The 22,355-nt window shown below is 41.7% G+C and overlaps 1 protein-coding gene across 2 annotated transcripts in view; it reads left to right on the top strand.

The window, feature by feature from the left end:
* Positions 1-22,355, top strand: part of SYNE2 (spectrin repeat containing nuclear envelope protein 2) — a 380,145-nt gene that overhangs the window by 273,539 nt on the left and 84,251 nt on the right. For both annotated transcript variants that reach the window (XM_023232104.2, XM_023232093.3), the window contains exons 71-83: positions 1,968-2,099; positions 3,215-3,367; positions 3,486-3,695; positions 5,680-5,781; positions 7,013-7,132; positions 7,279-7,479; positions 9,495-9,668; positions 11,313-11,444; positions 15,330-15,526; positions 17,676-17,808; positions 19,061-19,243; positions 19,659-19,805; positions 21,492-21,668. In XM_023232104.2, coding sequence (XP_023087872.2) covers positions 1,968-2,099; positions 3,215-3,367; positions 3,486-3,695; positions 5,680-5,781; positions 7,013-7,132; positions 7,279-7,479; positions 9,495-9,668; positions 11,313-11,444; positions 15,330-15,526; positions 17,676-17,808; positions 19,061-19,243; positions 19,659-19,805; positions 21,492-21,668 — 2,061 coding nt within the window. The remainder of the gene's footprint in view (positions 1-1,967; positions 2,100-3,214; positions 3,368-3,485; positions 3,696-5,679; positions 5,782-7,012; positions 7,133-7,278; positions 7,480-9,494; positions 9,669-11,312; positions 11,445-15,329; positions 15,527-17,675; positions 17,809-19,060; positions 19,244-19,658; positions 19,806-21,491; positions 21,669-22,355) is intronic.

Raw genomic sequence — 22,355 nt, 5'->3', positions numbered from 1 at the left:
GAGGAAAACCCCGACAAAAAAAAAAAAAAAAAAAAAAAAAAAAAAAAGAAACACTTTAAAAACTATACAGTGCTATATGAGTGTCATTCATTCATCAGAAAATTCTTTGGAATCTACCATGTGCCAACCCCTGTGCCAATGGCACTGGCCAATTGGTGTTCCCTCTGATTGGCCCTCCTTATGACTGCCATATGGCTCTATCAGGGTGGCTTGCTGTGTCAGCCATTGCTGCCTCTCTCTAGACAGGGAGCAGGTGAGCAAAACAGCCCCATTGCATACAAGGCAGGCTTCTGCCTTCTACCACACACTCACATTGCCTGGGCAAAGGTTACCCATGATTTCCCAATTCCCCAGTCTGATAGGAACTTCTCAGCCGTCCTCTTTCCTCCTAAGGACCTTACTTGACTAATTAAAGTTGAATCAAACTCATCAGTTGGCCTTTAGCCTTGGTTTCTCCATATTACACTGTAACGTGTACATAGGTCTCTTGCAAAGAACTCCACTCATTGTTAGTTCTTTCCCGAAGCAGAGTCATCTACCACCTCACCCTGTTTCATTTTATTTGTTAGCTTTCCAATTTGAGGAAGAAGCTAACTCTGAATCATTCAGCCTTCTGAAATCACAGCTCATTTTCAGTACTTATTTAACTTTTCAATAACAAATAAAGATGCAAATCCATCCCTTAGAAGAGACTTGAATTCTATTCTGACAGTTGGCTGTGTCAAAAGTAAACTGGTAAATAAACAGCTAACCCTGTAGCATGAATGTTGTTATTACTAAACTGAAAGATTAATGGTTTCACACACACACACCACCTTTTTTTGTTTTTTTGTTTTTTAAGAGACAGAGTCTCAGCCGGGTGCAGTGGATCACCTGAGGTCAGGAGTTCGAGACCAGCCTGGTCAACATGGTGAAACCCTGTCTCTACTAAAAATATAAAAATTAGCCAGCCATGGTGGTGGGTGCCTGTAATCTCAGCTACTTGGGAGGCTGAGGCAGGAAAATTGCTGGAACTCGGGTGGCAGAGGTTGCAGTGAGCCGAGATTGCGCCATTGCATTCCAACCCTGGCAACAACAGCGAGACTCTGTCTCAAAGAAAAAAGAAACAAGTACTCACTGTTACCCAGGGTGGAGTGCAGTGGCATGACCAAAACTCATTGTAGCTTTGAACTCCTGGGCTCAAATGATCCCCCTGCCTCAGCCTTCCAAGTGACTAGGACTACTGGTGTGCAGCACCATGACCAGCCACTTAAAAATTTTTTTTATAATTTTATTTTTTTGGTAGAGAAAGTGTCTTGTTATATTGTATAGGCTGGTCTTGAACTCCCTTGAACTCCTGGCCTCAAGGGATCCTTCCACCTCTATTTCCCAAAGTACTGGGATTATAGGCATAAGCCACTGAGCCTGGCCTTTCCTCTCATTTTGATATCTAAATGAACCCTCAAGTATCTAAATATAACTAGTCATGACTTTTCAAAGCTGTCCAAAATATTAAAACTTGATTTAATTATTTTTTCTTATAAATGACAAGACAGACAAAAATGCTCACCAAGAAAATGACTCAGAAGACAGCATGCTAAGGCATCTTTTTCTGTTTAAATTAACATCAGCAGGCTGGACATGTTGGCTCATGCCTGTAATCCCAGCACTCTGGGAGGCTGAGGCAGGTGGATCACCTGAGGTCACGAGTTCGAGAATAGCCTGGCTAACATAGCAAAGCCCTTTCGCCTACTAAAAATACAAAAGTCAGCCGGGTGTGGTGGCAGATCCCTATTATCCCAGCTACTCAGGAGGCTGAGGTAGGAGAATCGCTTGAACATGGGAGACAGAGGTTGCAGTGAGTTGAGATCATGCCACTGCACTCCAGCCTGGGCGACAGAGCAAGACTCCATCTCGAAAATAAAAAAATTAATTAACATCAACAGGGTCTAAAACTGTCACTAATAGGGTTTCCCTTTGTCAAATAGGTTTCCACAAATATGGGTGTTCTACCCAGTGTGAGTATGTATAACTTTAGATACCCAACAACTGAAGAACTGAAAACCTACACCACCCAACTTGAAGACCTGCGTCAAGAAGCAAGTAACCTTCAGACACAGGTAGAAGCTGCACACAATGTATTTTCCTCATTGCAGTAATATAAACAGAGAAAGGAGATACCATCATTGTGACTTGATCATAATTGTCATCACAGAACAAATCATAGAACACACAATGGAATGGGTCCTAGGATTGCAAATAGAATTGGTCTTGCTTACGAACTCTAATAAATTTTGTAGTGGTTTCCTAGGGACTGTGTGCAAAGGATTCTGAGTCCAAGATCAGCAGGAAAGAGGATCATGATTGATGAGTTCTGTCTGCAGTGGTGATCTGGGATTGGAAGGGTGAGGGAGGAGAGTAGGGAGGGAGTATAGGCATGGTTTTCAACGCTGAGCAGACTTAACACTGAGGTAATGCTTGCTAGGTTATGTGCGGTGTCCATCAGAGAAGACAGTAGGAGACGGCCCAAGCTGGAGTGCTGACTAGCTATGGCATGCCCCTAAACTACTTGTAACTGTTCAAGAATTCAGGGTAGCTGTGGGTAAAGTAAAAGAGGTGACCCTAGCAGCTTATGCTAAAACAGATCTGTGGCTCCCAGACTCACCAGGCCCAATGCACGACACTGGGGACGTGCTTGGAGTCATACACCTAAGCCTTGATTCTCACAATCGGCTCATAAATGACATTTTCCCATTCCTCTGCAGGCTGTTCCTGTCTTTAAGACACTGTACCCACTCTTTGTAATCAACCGCTTCAGGCTTCTCTTTTTTGACTTCTTTTCCTTCTCCAGGCTATACTTGATTTCATTAACCGCTTTCTCCTACATTGGAATGTGGAGGGTGGGAAACAGTGGTAAAGGAGACAGTGTAATTTATCTGGGACCACACTTTCACCTGGATCACCCTGCTAAGGGATCCTTCATCTTATGACCTTTTAGTCCCATTCAGTACTCAAATAACTACCTAACGTTGAGCTTCTTAAACTCGTTTTTCTCCAAGTTTAACATTGTGAGTTTATTTATTTGTTCTGCTACCTAGTTCACAAAGTGTTTGAAGCAACTTATTACAAAAGAAGCATAACATAAATCGTAAACTCTAATGGAAACTAGGCAAAATATAGGTCTAGGAAGGCAAAGGTATCCTGATTTTCTTTTTCTTTTTTCCTCTTGATTCAGGAAAATATGACAGAAGAAGCATATATCCATTTGGATAAAAAATTGTTTGAACTATTCCTGACCCTTAGTCAGTGCCTCAGCAGTGTGGAGGAGATGCTGGAGATGCCCAGGCTTTACAGGGAGTATGGTTCTGGCCGGCAGGTGCACTGCGAGGTAGGGCACTTCTCACGAACCCATGTGTTGGCCATTACAGCAGCCCTGTGAGTTAAGCCTGAGTGGAAGCCTCTTGAAGTCAGAGCTCATTCATTGTCTTCCTTCCTCTCCACTTCAGACACTGGCTCTTGAGTTGAAGAAACTTTATTTAGCACTGAGTGACAAGAAGGGTGATCTTTTGAAAGCCATAACTTGGCCTGGCAAGAACACCAACTTGCTCCTTGAATGTTTTGACAACCTTCAAGTCTGCCTGGAGCACACTCAGGCTGCAGCTGCCTATAGAAGCAAGGCCCTGAAAGCTGGCCTTGATTACAACTGCAGTTACCAGGTATGATTCCGAGCACACAGCCTATTTTAGCACTGTTTTAAGTTACAGCATGGACCCCTAATGCCTATTAATTCCTATCCCTGGTGACATTTGTTAATAAGAATTACTAAGGGAAATGATGAGACTCTTCTGTTTGTTGCTCATGGTTGGAGATCATTTGAAATTGAAGCCCTGGCTGGGTGCAGTGGCTCATGCCTGTAATCCTAGCACTTTGGGAGAGACCGAGGCAGGCAGATCACCTGAGCTCCGGAGATTGAGACCATCCTGGCCAACATGGTGAAACCTCGTCTCTATTGAAAATACAAAAATTAGCCGGGCATGGTGGTGTGTGCCTGTAATCCCAGATACTTGGGAGGCTGAGGCAGGAGAATTGCTTAAACCTGAGAGGCGGAGGTTGCAGTGAGCTGAGATCATGCCACTGCACTCCAGCCTGGGCAGCAGAGCGAGACTCCATCTCAAGAAAACAGAAAGTGAAGCCCTTTCTGAAGTCTTGGCTGAGCGCAATAACTCATGCCTGTAATCCCAGCACTTGGGAGGCCTAGGTAGGTGGATTGCTTGAGCCCAGGAGTTCGAGACCAGCTTCAGCATCATAGATCCCATCTCAAAAAAAGAAAAAAGTAAAAAAAAAAAAGATAAAAATAGAGTCTTGAGGATGAATTTGTTGGGATGAGCTAACATAATGTTTAATTTCTCGTATTACATTTAGCCATTTAACAATTAAAATGGGGGGGTGGCATTTGTATTTGTTTTTCTAGGCTAGAGGGAGCCATTAACGCTTTTGAGGTAAGGAATGACAATCCGTGTATGTTTCAGGTAGATTCCTCCAGCAGTTGTCTAAAGTGAATTGGAGAGGGAGAGACTCCAGGCAGGTAGAAGAGTTAGGAAGCTACTAAAATTATCTAATGGAAAAGAAATGAAACCCAATACTATTTATGAATGAAGCTTGCCCATAAAAATCAAGCCTGAATCTGACCAAGCTTCTAGAATCCAAGTAAAACAGACACAAGAAAAGAAGAACAGGTTAAACAGCACACTGGGAGTGTAGTGTGCCAAATCCAGCCTGTGGGAAACTGTACTGAACAAATGACCCATTTTTTCACACACACACACATTCAAGAAACAAAAAAGAAAGGTGGTCAGGGATTCTGCAGATTCAGAGGGATCTAAGATGTACTTATCCATCATGACATACACACCTCATTTGGATCCTCATTGAAATAAATCAGAAAGAAAAATTATAGGCAATTAAGGATCTGTGAATCCTATCTGGGTGGTTAAATCATACTAAGGAATTGTTATTGATGGCAGGGGAGGAGTATATTGGAGTATTTTTTTTTTTTTTTTTTTTTTTTTTTTTTTTTTGAGACGGAGTCTCGCTCTGTCGCCTGGGGTTGGAGTGTAGTGGCCAGATCTCAGCTCACTGCAAGCTCCGCCTCCCGGGTTCACGCCGTTCTCCTGCCTCAGCCTCCCGAGTAGCTGGGACTATAGGCGCCCGCTACCTCGCCTGGCTAGTTTTTGTATTTTTTAGTAGAGACGGGGTTTCACCATGTTAGCCAGGATGGTCTCGATCTCCCGACCTCGTGATCCGCCCATCTCGGCCTCCCAAAGTGCTGGGATTACAGGCTTGAGCCACCGCGCCCGGCTATATTGGAGTATTTTTAAAGAGAAGGATGGGATCTTTATCTTTTAGAAATATATACTGAAACGTATACTAATGAAATGACTTGAGACCTGGGATTTGCTTCCAAATAGCCTGAAGGAAAGGAGATTAGGTACAGCTGAGAGCTGGAGGGAGGATGTAGAGGGAAGAAGGTCAGCCATGAATCAATAATTGTTGAAGTTTAATGATGATACAATGGGGATTTCTCTATTTTTGTATTTGTTTGAAATTTCTAATGTCACAAAAATTATAAAAACCAACTAAATATAAAAAAATAATGAAGGCCTAAATGAGATTGCTCAGTTTCCTGCATTTATCTTACAGAATGAAATAAAGAGATTATATGATCAGCTCATTAAGAGTAAGACATCTTTACAACAGTCTTTGAATGAAATCAGTGGCCAGAGTGTTGCTGAACAGCTTCAGGTAATCAAGTCAAAATAATCCAGACTGACTGAACTTTGAACCACAGAGCTTTGTGTTTAAGCCATGCTTCTGAGCTACTTTCCTTTGTGAGCAGCAGCAAGACTTAAGTACATAAATAAAAAGTGAAAACTATTTATGTTGACCTTTTAAAAACATCTCTTAATTTTCTGAAGCACGATGTGTTAAAACAACGGGAGACCATTTTCACTTATCAACCATGACAAAATGTGTATGTCCACTGTTGGTAAGGATTTTGGTAAATGAGACCCTCATCCTCTTGCCAGGGGAGTCCTGGGATCCTTTGTCTGTATATCAGAATTTTAAACATAAATACTCTCTCTTCCAGCAATCATTTGACTTCATTTATTTAGCAAATATTAATTGAGGATCCACTATGTTCAGGTACTGTTTGAGGTGCTGAACTTGTACTCCTCCTAAGGATATAAGATAAGTGCATAGAGATAAATATTTTGGCCAGGTGTGGTGGCTCACGCCTATAATCCCAGCACCTTGGGAGTCTCAGGCAGGTGGATCACTTGAGGCCAGGAGTTCGAGACCAGCATGGCCAACATGGTGAACCCTATCTCTATTAAAAATACAAAAATTAGCCAGGTGCGGTGGCACACAGCTGTAGTCCCAGCTACTCAGGAGGCTGAGGTGTGATCATTGCTTGAGTCTGGGAGGCAGAGGTTGCAGTGAACTGAACTGAGATTGTGCCACTGCACTCCAGCTTGGGTGACAGAGCCAGACCTTTGTCTCTAAACAAATAAATAAATAAATAAGTCATAAATATTTAAGGATGGACCCAGCAGCTCCGCTTGAATTAAAAACTGTGAATAACCTAAAAGTCCATTGAGAGCTGACTGATACAAAAGCAGGGTACACCCTTAACAATAGCATGCTGTGTGTCTGTTTCAAAGGAGCTAGATATGCGTATACTGATGTGAAGAGATGCTGAAGAGCTGGTGAGTGAGAAATGCTAACCACAGGACAGAGTGCTGTGGTGCAGTTCATGGAGTTTAAGTATATGCGCGTATACCCCTCCTGGTATGGAGCATGTTAGGAACTGGGGACCTCTGGGAAGATTGTTAAGGAGAGGTGAGGGAGCAGGAACTGGACTTTTCGTTTTTCCCTTCATCCCTTCCTGTACTGTTTAATTCTTTTTAGATGACTATGTGTACTTCTCTGACATATTGAAGGGTTTTCTTTTCTTGTATTGTCTCTCACTTAGAAAGCAGATGGATATACAGTGGAGCTGGAGAACGCCGAGAGCCGAGTGGTCAAACTACGAGATGAAGGGGAGAGGCTTTATTTACCTTACGTTTTACTCCAGGAGGTTTACAAATTAGAGGTATGCCTGAGCAGAAAACATTGACTCAGCACTGTGATTGTGAGGAGTCAGATTCTTTTCTTTCACCAACAGAGTTTAGACTTGTCTTTCAGTTATTGCCCCGGTTGGATGAAAATGCATTTGTGCACCTGCTCTTCTCTTTTCAGGATGTACTTGACAGTATGTGGGGAATGCTAAGAGCCAGGTACACAGAACTCAGCAGCCTTTTCATCACTGAGAGCCAGCAAGATGCTTTGTTGCAAGGCATGGTAGAACTGGTGAAGATTGGGAAGGAAAAGCTTGCTCATGACCACTTAAAACAAACCAAAAGTAAAGTGGCGTTACAGGCTCAACTAGAAAATCACAAGGTGAGACAGACACATGGGTTGGATGTCCCCTTCATAGACTAAAATCTTAAGGTATTTCTGAACGTGAACAGAAAGGATCCATTTTTCTTCTTTGTTGAAATTTAAGCTATTCCTCCTTCTAATAAACATCTATTAGAATGCTTAATGTGTACCAGGAACCCTGGTACATGCTGGGAATTTGAGCTATGAATAGAAACAGACACCGTTCCTTATATACATGGAGCTTTCACCTGATTGAGAAGATAGACATTTATCAACAAGTCTTCAAACAAATTAAATTGAGGATACACTCTATGAGAGCATTTAATAGCAGGAGGTGACTTAGGAAAGTTAGAAAAGGCTTTCCTGGCCTTGCACGGTGGCTTATGCCTGTAATCCCAGAACTTTGGGAGGCCAAGGCGGGTGGATCACCTGAGGTCAGGAGTTCAAGACCAGCCTGGCCAAAATGGTGAAACCCCGTCTCTACCAAAAATACAAAAATTATCTGGGCATGGTGGCAGGTGCCTGTAATCCCAGCTACTCAGGAAGCTGAGGCAGGAGAATCACTTGAACTCAGGAGGCAGAGGTTGCAGTGAGCTGAGATCACACCCCTGCACTGCAGCCTGGGCGACACAGCAAAAAAAAAAAAAAAAAAGAAGAAGAAGAAGAAAAGACTTTCCTGAGAACTAGAATCAAAAGGAAGGTGTATTCTTATGTAGTATAAGACTAGAATAAATCTTTTCATTTTCAAAATTCATTTCATTAAACAAAAACCTCTTGATCACCAGCTAAAGATAAAGAGTAATCTAGGTGCTGGTAATTAAAAATGTGTAAGACAGTTCCTACCTGAGGTAAGCTTACTGTCTAGCATTTGGAAGGTAGAGCTTAGTCTAAGAAAAGATGAAAGGTAAATATTGTATGAAGGATGGAGGGAAGAGGAGAAAATAATATTGATTATCTACAGTGTGTCAGGCCCCTTGCTAGATGCTTTTGTAAACGTCTCTATGTATATGTCATTTTCAAGGCTTAGGAGAAGGGATTCACATAATTAACAGAGGGGTCCCTACAGACAACTGGAGGAGGCAGTAAATGGAGAAGAACCAGGTGAAATAAAGCCTTCCTCTTGAAAAGTTCTTGAAGTTCAAATACAAATACAGGAAGCTTTATGTCCAGGATTCCTATAAATCAGCAAATCTCCTTTATTTAGTCATTTTCTTGAGTCGAAGTTAGAGCCAAGGTTAAGGCGCCCTGTCTTTTGAATATGTGGGCTGCTGAGTTTGCACTTGTCTTAAAATTCGTCAGCCACAGTGGCATCTGTTTTTTGGTTTTTTTGTTTGTTTGTTTTTGTTTTTTTAAGAGACAGGGTCTCTGTTTTCCAGGCTGAAGTGCAGTGGTGTAATCATAGCCCATTGTAGCCTCGAAATCCTGGTCTCAAACAATCCTCTCACCTCAGCCTCCTGAGTAGCTGGGACTATAAATGTGTGCCACCACACCTAGCCGGCATCTATCTTTTTGTAGCATTTAGACTCAAAGCAACTGATTTAGAAAGCTCTATCTGGAAATTGAAATTGACAAAAATGTTTGCCATTTAACATGGATTATTTAGTGGAAAATAACACTTAAGGATAATACTTCTTTATAATTCATTGAAGTTCCACTAGTGTTCAAAGACTAAGATTTTTTTTTTTTTTTTTTTTTGAGAGGGAGTCTCGCTCTGTCGCCCAGGCTGGAGTGCAGTGTCAGTGGCATGATCTCGGCTCACTGTAACCTCCACCTCCTGGGTTCAAATGATTCTCCTGCCTCAGTCTCTCAAATGACTGGGATGACGGGCATTCACCACCATGCCCAGCTAATTTTTGTATTATTGGTAGAGATGGGGTTTCGCCATGCTGGCCAGGCTGGTCAATTTGACTCTACATGGATGTCCTGGGATTTTGGATTTAAAACAAAAATAACTGGATATAAAGTTGAAGTGACTTGGTTTTTAAGATTTTCACAATTTCAAAATAAATATTAAAACTTTCTCCATCTCATAGATTTTTTTCCAGAAGCTTGTTGCTGACATGTTGTTGATCCAAGCATACTCTGCCAAAGTATTTCCTTCTTTATTGCAAAAGAGAGAGACATTTTGGGCAGAACAAGTAACAGAAGTTAAAATACTAGAAGAAAAGTCACGCCAACGTGGTATGAAGCTACAGAGTTTGTTGCAGGTATTTGGGTTATGTAAACGTTGTACTGAAGCTGGGAATTCCTGGTTTTCCATCACCACCCCGGGTGTTGAGAAGAAGTATCTAGTTATCATTAAGCTATAGTTAAATGGAAGCCTGACAGTGAGGAATGTGGAATGTGGACCCCTGCTCAGGTTCTGAGGCCACTCCCTGAAGGAAAGGTTGGCTGGGATTTCTCATACATAGATTTGGGATGGTACTGCGTCTCTCTGCCTTTTAGGTTCATGTATGAATAAGCAAAACGATAAGCACTTTGAGACCTTGAATGAGATCATTTGGGTGAAACAGTTACTGGTTTAGAAACTGTACTTCTTCAAGAGAACAGGCCCAGATGTTCTAAAATGGGTAATGGCAATCTTGTCTAAATTCAAAGAAAAAAGATAAGCATGCATAAAGCTCATTCTCAGTTTTGAGGCATTCCCCTCACGGCGTTTCATAGCCAATGTTAGTATTTAAAGGAAATAAAAAAGGAAGGAGGCTGGGCGCGGTGGCTCACACCTGTAATCCCAGCACTTTGGGAGGCCGAGGGGGGCGGATCACGAGGTCAGGAGATTGAGACCGTCCTGGCTAACACGGTGAAACCCTGTCTGTACTACAAATACAAAAAATTAGCCGGGCATGGTGGCGGGCACCTGTAGTCCCAGCCACTCAGGAGGCTGAGGGAGGAGAATGGCGTGAACCCGGGAGGCAGAGCTGGCAGCGAGCCAAGATCGTGCCACTACTCCAGTGTGGGTGACAGCGTGGGTGACAGAGTGAGACTCCGTCTCAAAAAAAAAAAAAAAAAGGAAGGAAATGTTTAACTTGATAATGTAATATGGTGTTATTTTTTGCTAACAAAATTTATTTTCTAGTTAGTGTGTCAAGTTGATATTTCTAATATGTCATGGTATTTTTTTAAAAAGACTCCACGGACCCAGTGAATGTTCTATAAAAGCTAAGTGAGCCACTATGTGAATAGATATGGAAATGAGTGAGGTGGTTATTTTTCTAACAGATGATGTTTGGAGTCAGTAACTCAGCTCTGTGGTGTGTTGGGATCCTAGGGGTGGGCGTCTGTGAAAACGGGGCAAGCTAAAAGATGACAAGACTAGGGCCAAGGCAGTTGTCCTCCCCTGATGAAGTGTAAGCCTGTACTCCTCAGAGACACCCTGAGCAGACCTATGCTTCAAGTGGCATGGGGGTTTGGTGGGCGTGGGCTTCGGCTTTGAGAGCAAGAGCAGCCTAATAAGAGCTTCTATTGAATAAGGGTCTAAAATTTAGCTCTTTCCCTTTCCTAGTAAGAGAAAGGCTCTCTTGTGGCTCTGAGGTCTCTACAGAGTTGCTAAGAGTATCACTTTAACTTCATTGTATTACTCCTTTAGTCATGTTACCCAGTTTGACAAGACAAGCATAAAACACTAACTGCCAACTGAGATTCTTTTTAAACCTTATCCTCAAAGGCAATGGAATTCTTTTCCATTCGATATTGAGCGCTTAGCAGAGTGGGTTACGTCTCTGACACACCTGGAATCTGTGCTTTAATTCTGTATAGTCTTGGTGTTCATTTTTGTTTGGTGATGAATTGTGTTGTTATCTGGAACCAATCTAGTAAAGGCTTCCACTGATTTGATGTCCTTGATTCTCTAGAAATGGGAAGAATTTGATGAAAACTATGCATCTCTTGAAAAGGACCTGGAAATTCTTATATCTACATTGCCCTCTGTGAGTTTGGTGGAAGAGACAGAGGAAAGATTAGTGGAAAGGATTTCGTTTTACCAGGTATTTTTCTTCCATTTAAGTTATCAAAGGCATGTCCATAGCACTTTGTGTTTTACATTTGTTTTGACTAAGTGGCTTGATTTTGAAGGTTTGAATTGAAACAAAACGTTCATCATATAGCTCACTGTTGAATGTATTCAGGGAGACTGCAGATTTGAATGTGAACTCCTCGGCATAACCACAAGTCTGGCATGGGGGAGAGGACCTTCTCTGAGTTGTGGCTCCATCACTTATTACTTCTGTGACCTTGCTGTCCCTAAGCCTCAGTTTTTTAATCTGTGGAACATAGATAATCGAGCCAATTCCACCTGTCTCTGGAAGTGAATGCCAATGAGCTACTAGTATAGAAATGAGCTGAAGAATGGAAAGAACTTTGTCACCTTCAGCCTCTAAACATATATTTAGTTTTATTCCTACAGTGAAGTCCTGAGTAGGTGTAGCCCACGAGACAGACAATAATCTTACCTGCCACCAGCATTATAAAAACATCCCAGGCCGGATGCAGTGGCGCACACCTGTAATCCCAGCACTTTGGGAGGCCGAAGCGGGTGGATTGCCTGAGCTCAGGAGTTTGAGACCAGCCTGGGCAAAATGGTGAAATGCTGTCTCTACTGAAATGCAAAAATAATAATAATAAATAAATAAATAAAAATAAAAATAAATTAGCTGGGTGTGGCAGTGTGTGCCTGTAATCCCAGTTTCTTGGGAGGCTGAGGTAAGAGAATTGCTTAAACCCGGGAGGTGGAGGTTACAGTGAGCCAAAATCACGCCATTGCACTCCAGCCTGGGCGACAGAGCGAGACTCCATCTCAAAACAAACAAAAAAAGACCCTCAAACGTTTAAACTTTTTGTGTGTAACTTTTTGTGTTATTGTCATCAGTCTCTGTGTCTCTAATTTTGGTGCCAAAGAAAAGATAAAACCTTAAAATGGTTTTCAAGTGGCATTGAGAACATGACTAACAAGATAAAAACAGGTTTTAAGTCTTCTCCCAGGAACTTAAAATTCCTAGTTTTAACTTTAGAGTATATGCCGTCAGAATCTGGGTTGTGCGGCTAAAGGCAGTTATCAAATATCAACTTTAAAACTTCAAAAGCACATTTATCACCTGAATGAACTAGGTGGGAAATGAAAGCAGGAAATCCTTCCAGGGCTCTCTCTTCCATGGAGATATTTTAGCCTCTATAAGGAACATTTTCCAGAGGCTGGGACACTGTATTTATACTCCCTGGATGTCTGGAAAGCTACAGTTGGTCTCGTTGCCACCTTATTAATTATATCGAGCCTAACTCTAAGGTAAAGCCGGGTCCTCTGGGGGGGGTAGGAGTGGGGGTGATGGGAGTACTATTTAGCTCTTTGTTAGTCTAGGGATATGGAAGGTGGCATCTAAACAGCTGAAAGAATGCAGTTGAGAACAGTATTTTAAGGCTTATTATTTTAAGCAACAGTCTAATATTAGCCAAAGTAATATGAGTATGATTGTTTTCTCCAAAAGTGACCATAAATATTAAAAAGAAAAAAATTGTTCCAAGATTTTAAATAAATTTGCCAGACTAAAGAAGACATATCTCATAAAGCCCATCTCACATATGGACTTCATAGGCTGTTCTCAGTTCAGAGTCAAGGAAAGGTTTGTGTGAGTCTGACAGATGTCATCATCTTGATCAGCCGTCGTCTGTGGGGCGTGGAACCTTCAAAGTTGTGTGGCCTTTGAAGTCCAACAAACCTGTGTTCAAATGCTGGTTCGGCCTAGTTACTCGTGCACAGACTGTCTCCATGCATATAATCGGTGAATTAGGCTGGGCATGGTGGCTCACGCCTGTAATCCTAGCACGTTAGGGGGCCGAGGTGGGTGGATAACCTGAGGTCAGGAGACCAGCCTGGCCAATATGGTAAAACCCCATCTCTACTAAAAATACAAGAATTAGCTGGGCATGGTGGCACGTGCCTATAATCCCAGCTGCTCAGGAGGCTTAGGCAGGAGAATCGCTGGAACCCCGGAGGCGGAGGCTGCAGTGAGCTGAGATCATGCCACTGCACTACAGCCTGGGTGACAGAGCGAGACTTCATCTCAAAAAAAACAAAAAGGGGGGGGGGGGTGAATTAAGACTTTTCAGAGATGTTTTAAGATGAAGAATCTAGCATTTCACTTAGAAAATTAAACTGATTCTTTTTTCTTTTAATACAGATGTTTGATATTTCATTCTAGCCCACACAGGCTCAGACACGGGGAGGGGATTACAAATGGGAGTGGTGGAAAGGGCCATGGAAGTGGAATTTTTTGGTAATTTTTTAAAAGGCTTAACTTAATTTGAAAATAGCAAAACTTCTGTTTTGATAATTTATTTTTTAAGATTAAACAGGTGTCAGGATAAATGGCATTAGATGAATCCAGCTGTGTTAGGTAATTACCTTTAGATAGACTTCAGATAATTTCATTTTTCTTTCCATGGAGTTGGATTAATGATATGCTATTTTAATTTCTTTTTCTAAAGTTTTCTTCCTTTCTGTCTACTGAATCTTTATATTCAGTAGAAGACTCTGGAAATGAATTTTCTGCCTAGTATTTGCATCTCATGGATAATAGAGAAATACTATTTTATTTATCCTCTTCTTATCTAAGTCACCATCTGAAGTGCTTCCCGGGGCAGAACAGAAATAAGGAACACCTGGTGGCTCTGCAATCAGAGGGGTGGTGGGGACTGAGCTGAGGGAAAAAAGGAGTAGGCTCTCCTAGAGCTGGCAGCTGCTGCTCAGTTATGGCCACCCTTTGCCACATGAGATGCAGACCAACAATTGCTAGGTCTTCCAGTTTTCCCAGAGACACTGGCAATCCTGATTGTTATGTAAGATTTCCTGGTGTTTCTTTCTTTCTTTTTTTGAGACAAGAGTCTCGCAGTGTCGTCCAGGCTGGAGTGCAGTGGCACAGTCTCGGCTCACTGCAAGCTCCGCCTCCTGGGTTCACACCATTCTCTTGCCTCAGCCTCTGAGTACCTGGGACTACAGGCACCTGCCATCACGCCCGGCTAATTTTTTGTATTTTTAGTAGAGACAGGGTTTCACTGTGTTAGCCAGGACGGTCTCAATCTCCTGACCTCGTGATCCGCCCCCATCAGCCTCCCAAAGTGCTGGGATTACAGGTGTGAGCCACCGCGCCTGGCCTAGATTTCCTGATTTTTCAAACTGATCTTAAGGTCACACAAAACCTGTCTATGAGCCCAGCGTGGCTTAAAGAGTGCCAGCTTGGTTTTTGTTTGTATGCAATAAGTCTATAAAGTTGATTTGGTTTATCTTTTGGGTTTTTTTTCTTTTTTTGAGACAGTCTCACTCTGTCGCTCAGGCTAGAGTGCAGTGGCACAATCTCAGCTCACCACAGCCTCCACCTCCTGGGTGGGTTCCAGCAATTCTCCTGCCTCAGCCTCCTGACTAGCTGGGATTACAGGTGCAGGCCACCAAGTCCTGCCTCAGCCTCCCAAGTAACTGGGATTACAGGCATGCGCCACCACGCCTAGCTAATTTTTTGTATTTTTAGTGGAGAGGAGGTTTCACCATGTTGGTCAGGCTGGTCTCAAACTGCTGACCTCAGGTGGTCCACCCACCTCAGCCTCCCAAAGTGCTGGGGTTACAGGCGTGAGCTAGTGCGCCCAGCCAGTAAGTCTACAGAGTTGAATCTGTGCTCTAGAAATGCAAGATTGGACACCTATCATGAAAGGTGACCAATAAACCATTAATCATGCATCTAGTCAGACTATATAGTCTTGAAGGTTGGGAAAGTGTTACTGTTTCATCAGTAGACACAAATGTCAGTTTTAAATGCAGTATTTGTGAATAGCCTGCCAGACTTTATTTTCTAAATAATTCATTTTATGACTTTACTTTTTATTAGCAAATAAAAAGAAACATTGGTGGAAAACACGCCCGGCTTTACCAAACTCTGAATGAAGGCAAACAGTTGGTGGCGTCTGTGAGCTGTCCTGAATTAGAGGGCCAGATCGCAAAACTGGAAGAGCAGTGGTTGTCCCTGAACAAGAAAATTGACCATGAGCTCCACAGGCTGCAAGCACTTCTCAAGCATCTGCTCAGGTCTGCCTTTTTGGGGGTGGACTGGCTTCACATTGTCCTGTGGAGAAAGACCTCAGGAATTCTGTAGTCAACTAAATTTTACCTGCAACCCGCCTTATGCTGTTTTCTCTTGGGCAATCTAAAGCAGTTGGGGCCCTCTTCTGGGCTAAACACGATGTAGAATCTCTGATGGTTTGCTAGACACAGCATAACATGTAGTCAGTTTGCTGTGATCGTTTTTTCTTTTCTTTTTTGTTTCTAAGGAGGCAGGGTCTTGCCCTGTCACCCAGGCTGGAGTGCATAGAGTGCAGTAGCACAATCATAGCTCACTGCAACCTTGAACTCCAGGGCTCAAGCGATCCTCCTGCCTCAGCCTCCCAAGTTGGTGTGACTACAGGCATAGGCCACCATGCCTGGCTAATTTTTTATAGCTCTATAAAATTTTATACCTCTATAAAATTTTTTGTAGAGATGGAGTCTCACGTTGTTGCCCAGGGTGCTCTCAAGCTCCTGGCCTCAAGCAGTCCTCCTGTCTCAGCTTCCCAAAGTGCTAGGATTGCAAGTGTGAGCCACTGCACCCAGCTAGTTTACACATTTCTATAGAAGCTAGGAATTATGTTATAAAATATATATAGGTTACCTTTATACCACGATATTGCTCTTTCCTACCCTCTTCCAAAAGTTTTAAAGTTAAAAAAATTAAATGATTTTAGCTAAAAGTAGTTTGAAATAGCTCACAACAAAGGAGAATTTGTTGTGCTTAGTTGGTATAATCTTGAACCATGTGAGGAAGGAGGAGAACATGGAACATTTAAACCTCATTCTCATCCCTGCCTCTTCACCTAAGACAGTTTAAAAGTTACAAGAAGAGCAGAATTTTGTTTGAATATTTTCACTACCTCGGGCAAATATGTTGGGTGTTCAGCCAACAGCAGTTTGTTGTTACACAGCTTATGCAAATGCTGTGTGTGTGTGTGTGTGTGTGTGTGTGTGTGTGTGTGTGACCATATCTGTTAAAATGTGTGATTCTATTACATTCAAAATATTAAAAAGAAAAAAATTGTTCTAAGACTTTTAAATAAATTTGCCAGACTAAAGGAGACATACCTCGTAAAGCCCGTATCACATATGGACTTCATAGGCCATTCTCAGTTCAGAGTCAAGGAAAGGTTTGTGTGATAATAAATAAATAAATAATTTCATTTATTTATTTTTTGAGACAGGGTCTCACTCTGTCACCCAGGCTGGAGTGCAGTGGCATGATCATGGCTCACTGTAGCCTTGACCTCCTGGGCTCAAGTAATCTTCCCACCTCAGCCTCCCGAGTACCTCAAACCACAGCACATGCCACCACGCCTGGCTAATTTTTGTATTTTTTGTAGAGATGGGGTTTTGCCATGTTGCCTAGGCCTGTCTCAAATTCCTGGGCTCAAGCCATCCTCCCACTTTGGTATCCCAAAGTGCTGGTATTACAGGAGTGAGCCAACGTTCCTGGCCTATATTTTTAATATGAACAAATTTATAGAAGATATTTGATGAATAAAAATCTCTGCCCCTTCATTGGGTGTACTTTTGTATAGCTGTAATAAGAAATAAAAAAGAATGCTTTAGACTTCCTAATTGTTCTTTTTTTTTTTTTTTCCTGAGACAGAGTCTTGCTCTGTTGCCCAGGCTGGAGTGCAGTGGCGCAATCTCAGCTCACTGCAACCTGCACCTTCCGGGTTCAAGTGATTCTCCTGCCTCAGCCTCCTGAGTAGCTGGGACTACAGACATGTGCCACCATGCCTGGCTGTGTTTTTGTAATTTTTAGTAGAGATGGGGTTTCACCATGTTGGTCAGGCTGGTCTCGAACTCCTGACCTCAGGCAATCCACCTTTCTCAGCCTCCCAAAGTGCTGGGATTACAGGCGTGAGCCACCGCACCCGGCCTAAAATCTTCATTGTTCTTGCTAAGCTATAATGAAGAGAGTCCTAGAAAATGCCAGGGGCATCAGACTTGGGGCATGGTATAAAACATGATATAATCCTTATTAACATCACGATATTCTGAATGTTAGGACTAATCAACATAGGAAAACATATAATAAGATAAGAAGACAATTTGCTGGTGATGCATATCATTATCAGAGTATGTTTCTAATCTGCCTTCTCTCTCACTTTACTCCTGTTAGTTATAGCAGAGATTCGGATCAGTTAACCAAGTGGTTGGAATCTTCCCAGCATACTCTGAATTACTGGAAAGAACAGTCCCTCAATGTGTCTCAGGACTTGGATACAATCAGAAGCAACATTGACAATTTTTTTGTAAGTTGTAATAGCCTATTACTGGCCAGAAATAAATATCAAGGGAAAAGCATCAGGGTTGATGGATAATCTTTCGTATTTATTTGTGGATAAGGAATAAGACTTGGGCAAATAGTAGCTGTATTCAAACCTAGAACTGTTTATACTGTTCATTCATTTATAATGATAAAATATATTTTTAAATGACCCTATAAAATATATATAAATTTAAAACTTGCACTGGGTGCAGTGACTCATGCCTGTAATCCCAGCACTTTGGGAGGCCAAGGTGGGTGAATCAACTGAGGTCAGGAGCTTGATACCAGCCTGACAAACATGGAGAAACCCCATCTCTACTGAAAATACAAAATTAGCCGGGCGTGGTGGCACATGCCTATAGTCCCAGCTCCTCGGGAGGCTAAGGCAGGAGAATCACTTGAACCTAGGGGTGGAGGTTGCGGTGAGGCAAGATGGTGCCATTGCACTCCAGCCTGGGCAACAAGAGTGAAACTCGGTCTCTAAAAACTTGCACTGACATAGGTCATGTTTTACAAATACAAAAAATACAAGATCCAAAAACAACTTTATAAGGTTACTAACTTATAAATGTTTAACGTTAATAAAGGCATAGTTTTAAGTTATTGTAAACAAAATTGATATGTCTACTAAAAAGCTTTTGATCCATTGTTTTGAGATGTTTTTTGGAAAAAAATTCAAAAAATATCCCCCAAATTTTGGGGGAAAACTAAAAAGGTATTACTCTTGTAATATAATTACGTAATGATTATTGGTCAATGCACTTATGAAACGTAGTCTTTTCCATTAGACTTTTCTTGGTTTTTTTCCATTTTTCATACTTTGTAGCTGTGGTTACTCACTTTGGTATTAAAATGTAAATTTTTTCAACATACTTGAAAGAATCTCTACATAGGAAAGATTTAAATATTTTAATTACAAACTTGTTTCAAGTAATTCATTTAATATGCACGTTGTGTTGGGTTCCATAGTTTATTGTAAAACTTAACCATTTAAATAATGACTTATTTTTAAAAATACTAACCCACTGGGTGATAAGCTTCTTGAGGGGTGTGCATTCCATCTCTTTTGTTCCCCATTGTGTATGTAATGTCCGACAGTAGGAAAAAGGTGCGTGTGTGTGTATACACATTCAAATATTTACTATGTTTAATTGTTGACTCTAGCCAGTTATTCTGACTCTTACTTTCTGCTATATTTAAATTTTAAGTTTCTAAATTTTAAAACTCTCCTTTAGGAGTTTTCAAAAGAAGTTGATGAAAAGTCCTCCTTGAAGACGGCTGTTATAAGTACCGGGAACCAGCTTCTTCACCTGAAGGAAACTGATACAGCTACGCTGAGAGCTTCTTTAGCACAGTTTGAACAAAAATGGACAATGCTCATAACTCAGCTTCCAGATATTCAAGAAAAACTTCACCAGGTAAGTCTTTAGAGACTCAGCATTTGAATTAATGTTCACTTGTTAGCTCACAACTCTTTTGAAGTTATTTCTCTGACTCAATAATTTTCATTGACACTACCTGTTTTTCTCTGGCACCACTGAATATAGGTCTTAATTACTGGACCCTCCTCCAATGGGATTTTTCTTAAGAGAGAAATCAGGCTTAATTACTTTATTTCTCAGTTTATCTTTGCCACTGTGTTAGTTTATGTGAAGGTCATTGTCATTGTTTTGGGGTCGCTTATTCTAAGTTTGAATGCTGGGTTTGTTTTTTTGAGTAACCTGCGTAATTATATAGCAAGACCTTTTATCAAACCAGATATCATCTTTAGTGAAGCCCTGATTCATTTTGTTAACTGCAGGCAATTAAATGGAAATCATTTTGTTCTCACAGCTTCAAATGGAGAAATTGCCATCTCGTAAAGCAATCACAGAAATGATTAGCTGGATGAACAATGTGGAGCATCAAACTTCAGATGAAGACTCCGTGCATTCACCAAGTTCTGCATCTCAAGTTAAACATCTTCTTCAGAAGCACAAGGTAATTATGCAAAAGGAGCAGAAGTCTTTTCATTGAAACAAGAAGGCTAATCAGTTAGAGGGGTAATGCTGGACAAAGGGACACATAGGATATAATTTCAAAAAACGAATTCTAGGGGTAGGAAACTGGCGTGGTGGATGATTCTAGAGAGATGTTAGTAGACGTGCTTTTATTCTGCTTAAATTCCTTTTGCCAGCCCCCATCACCATAGGACAACCCAAGCAAGCTTTTAACAGACTCTCGTCTCATCTTTTTATCCCCACCCCACTGCCCCCACTAACCACGGGCTCTGCCTGACAGAGTGATTTTGATTCCTTACCTGTTCTTGGTGCTCTCTCTCATCATGCTGTGTACATGCTGCACCCTCCACCTGGAATGCCAGGGCCCATGTTTAATTGTATACGTCCTCTTAGTCATCCTTCCAAAGTCAGCTCGAGTTGTCCTCATTTGGAAATCCACCCCTGACTCTCCCAGCCGGGCTAGGTGACTTTCCTGGATTAGATGTCTCCATCATGCTATTAGTAGCTCCCATCATGCATTATTATAATTATTGGTTTGCTTGCCTGTCTCCCCACCTTGACTGAGCTTCTTGAGACCAGGGGCTGTCCTTCACCTCACTAAAATATAGCACGCCTATCCCAATACCTGCCTTCCTCTAACAGGTGTTAATGAAATGTTCTTTGAGGAAGAGAATGAGTAAGAAAAAATTGAGATCCTTCTACAAAGAGATATAAATGTGGCCTTCTCTGTGATATTTAATTTCAAGTAGATTTACTATTTCATGAGCCACACGCAAACACGTATTGTGTGCTCAGCAGTATGCTGGCCACTGGGAATACAAAGATGAGTGACACGTGTGGTCCATTGCTTTAAGACCATGCAGGCTGATGGAACTAGCTTCTGGTAGGCAGAAGATGGATGGCTTAATCACCAAGCATGATATTAGGAGAGGATTTTGTTTTTATGTACCATCACATCCTAACTTCAGTGTGTTGTAAAATCTTTGAAAAGTCTACACGTGTGTATTCTCACAGGCTGTAGCAACCTAGCACATACCACATGGCTGTCACCCCCAGGTGTCTCCAAAAGAGGTTCTAGAGCTTTGCAAGGATGAAAATCAATAAATGACAGGTCTGGCAGAAATGTTGGCCCTGGTTGGGTTTAGGGTTGCTGTACAACTTAAAGCCACCCAGACTTTCTAAAGCCACCTGAGAGGCCTTACCTATCCCCGAAGGAACAGGGAAGCTGCCTAAATGACAGAGTTCCTTAAAGGTATCCTGAGTTTTCTGAGAGAGCTTTTCCTTCCTGTTTCCCATCTGGTTGTTTCCATGAACCCTCAGGATGGCCCCGAATTCCCGCACAGCTCACGGGCAGCCTCCCCCAGGAAGCTTTGTCATATCCTGGGTCCTAATTTCAGTTCAGATGATAGCAACTGCCACACACAGTGCCCCTCTGACTTTTCAGCCTATTTGAAAGCAATGCATCTCTGTGCAATTCCCCGAAAGAATCTCTACTCCAATAAAGCCAACTCCTGGTGTAGGTTGGGGAGGGTAGAAAGGAACTCCTGACAGGTGCCCCTTGATTAATGGATGGGAGCTTGGCGCCCCCTCGAGTATATAAAGGGAAATCCAGTTGATCTGACCAACTTTCATGACTGCTTTGGATGTTTAACTTTGCTTATTTTAGGAGTTTAGAATGGAAATGGACTATAAACAGTGGATAGTGGACTTTGTTAACCAGTCGTTACTTCAGCTAAGCACCTGTGATGTAGAAAGCAAGCGCTATGAAAGAACAGAGTTTGCAGAGCACCTGGGGGAGATGAACCGCCAGTGGCACCGTGTACATGGGATGCTGAATAGAAAGGTGTGTTCCTGGGTCACAGCTGGATGTGTGGTTTGGCCTTTGTAAAATACACTCTCTGAAAAATCAAAAAAGACATTCAATTAGTTGACTAACTGATTGCTAAGCCTAATAATCATCTCAACCATAGCCCTTTTATAAATCCTATGTTTTAGCATTTGCCATTGGTACCTATAAGATAATATGGAAATAGTTCTTATATTTGAGATTTCTTAGTGGGAAGTTGAGCGAGGCAAGCGAAGAGGAGGAATTTTATTTAGGAACATGTCAAGTATTATGTCAGGCTCCTAAATGATCAGCGATTTTACAATTTCTATGAAAGCAGATGTTCAAAAGGGGCAAAGCTATTTCAGCTTTGAAAAGGTTTATGAAAAGAAAGAAAAATGCATGTGGCTTTTTGGTAGACTTTTCACTCCATGACTCTTGAAAAGATTTGGAAAACTTATTCCTGAAAAAATACTTTACATATAATCATAATGCTAATGGGTATGTTTACTGTGTAGAGAATGCATACAAATGAATTTACACAATTAAGAAACAAGTACATGAATGGACAAAGGACATGAACAGACAATTCACAAAAGAGGAAATTATAGTTAGCAAATAAACATGGAAAGATATCATTAGCAGATACTCAAACACCGTGTAACATAATGCACTTAATTACATTAGGAAAAAAATCAGATGAGG

The sequence above is a fragment of the Piliocolobus tephrosceles genome, chromosome 6, assembly GCF_002776525.5.
Source record: "Piliocolobus tephrosceles isolate RC106 chromosome 6, ASM277652v3, whole genome shotgun sequence".
Lineage (NCBI taxonomy): Eukaryota > Metazoa > Chordata > Mammalia > Primates > Cercopithecidae > Piliocolobus > Piliocolobus tephrosceles.
The sequence above is the reverse complement of the archived record's forward strand: the minus strand, read 5'-3'. Positions and strand labels throughout refer to the sequence as shown.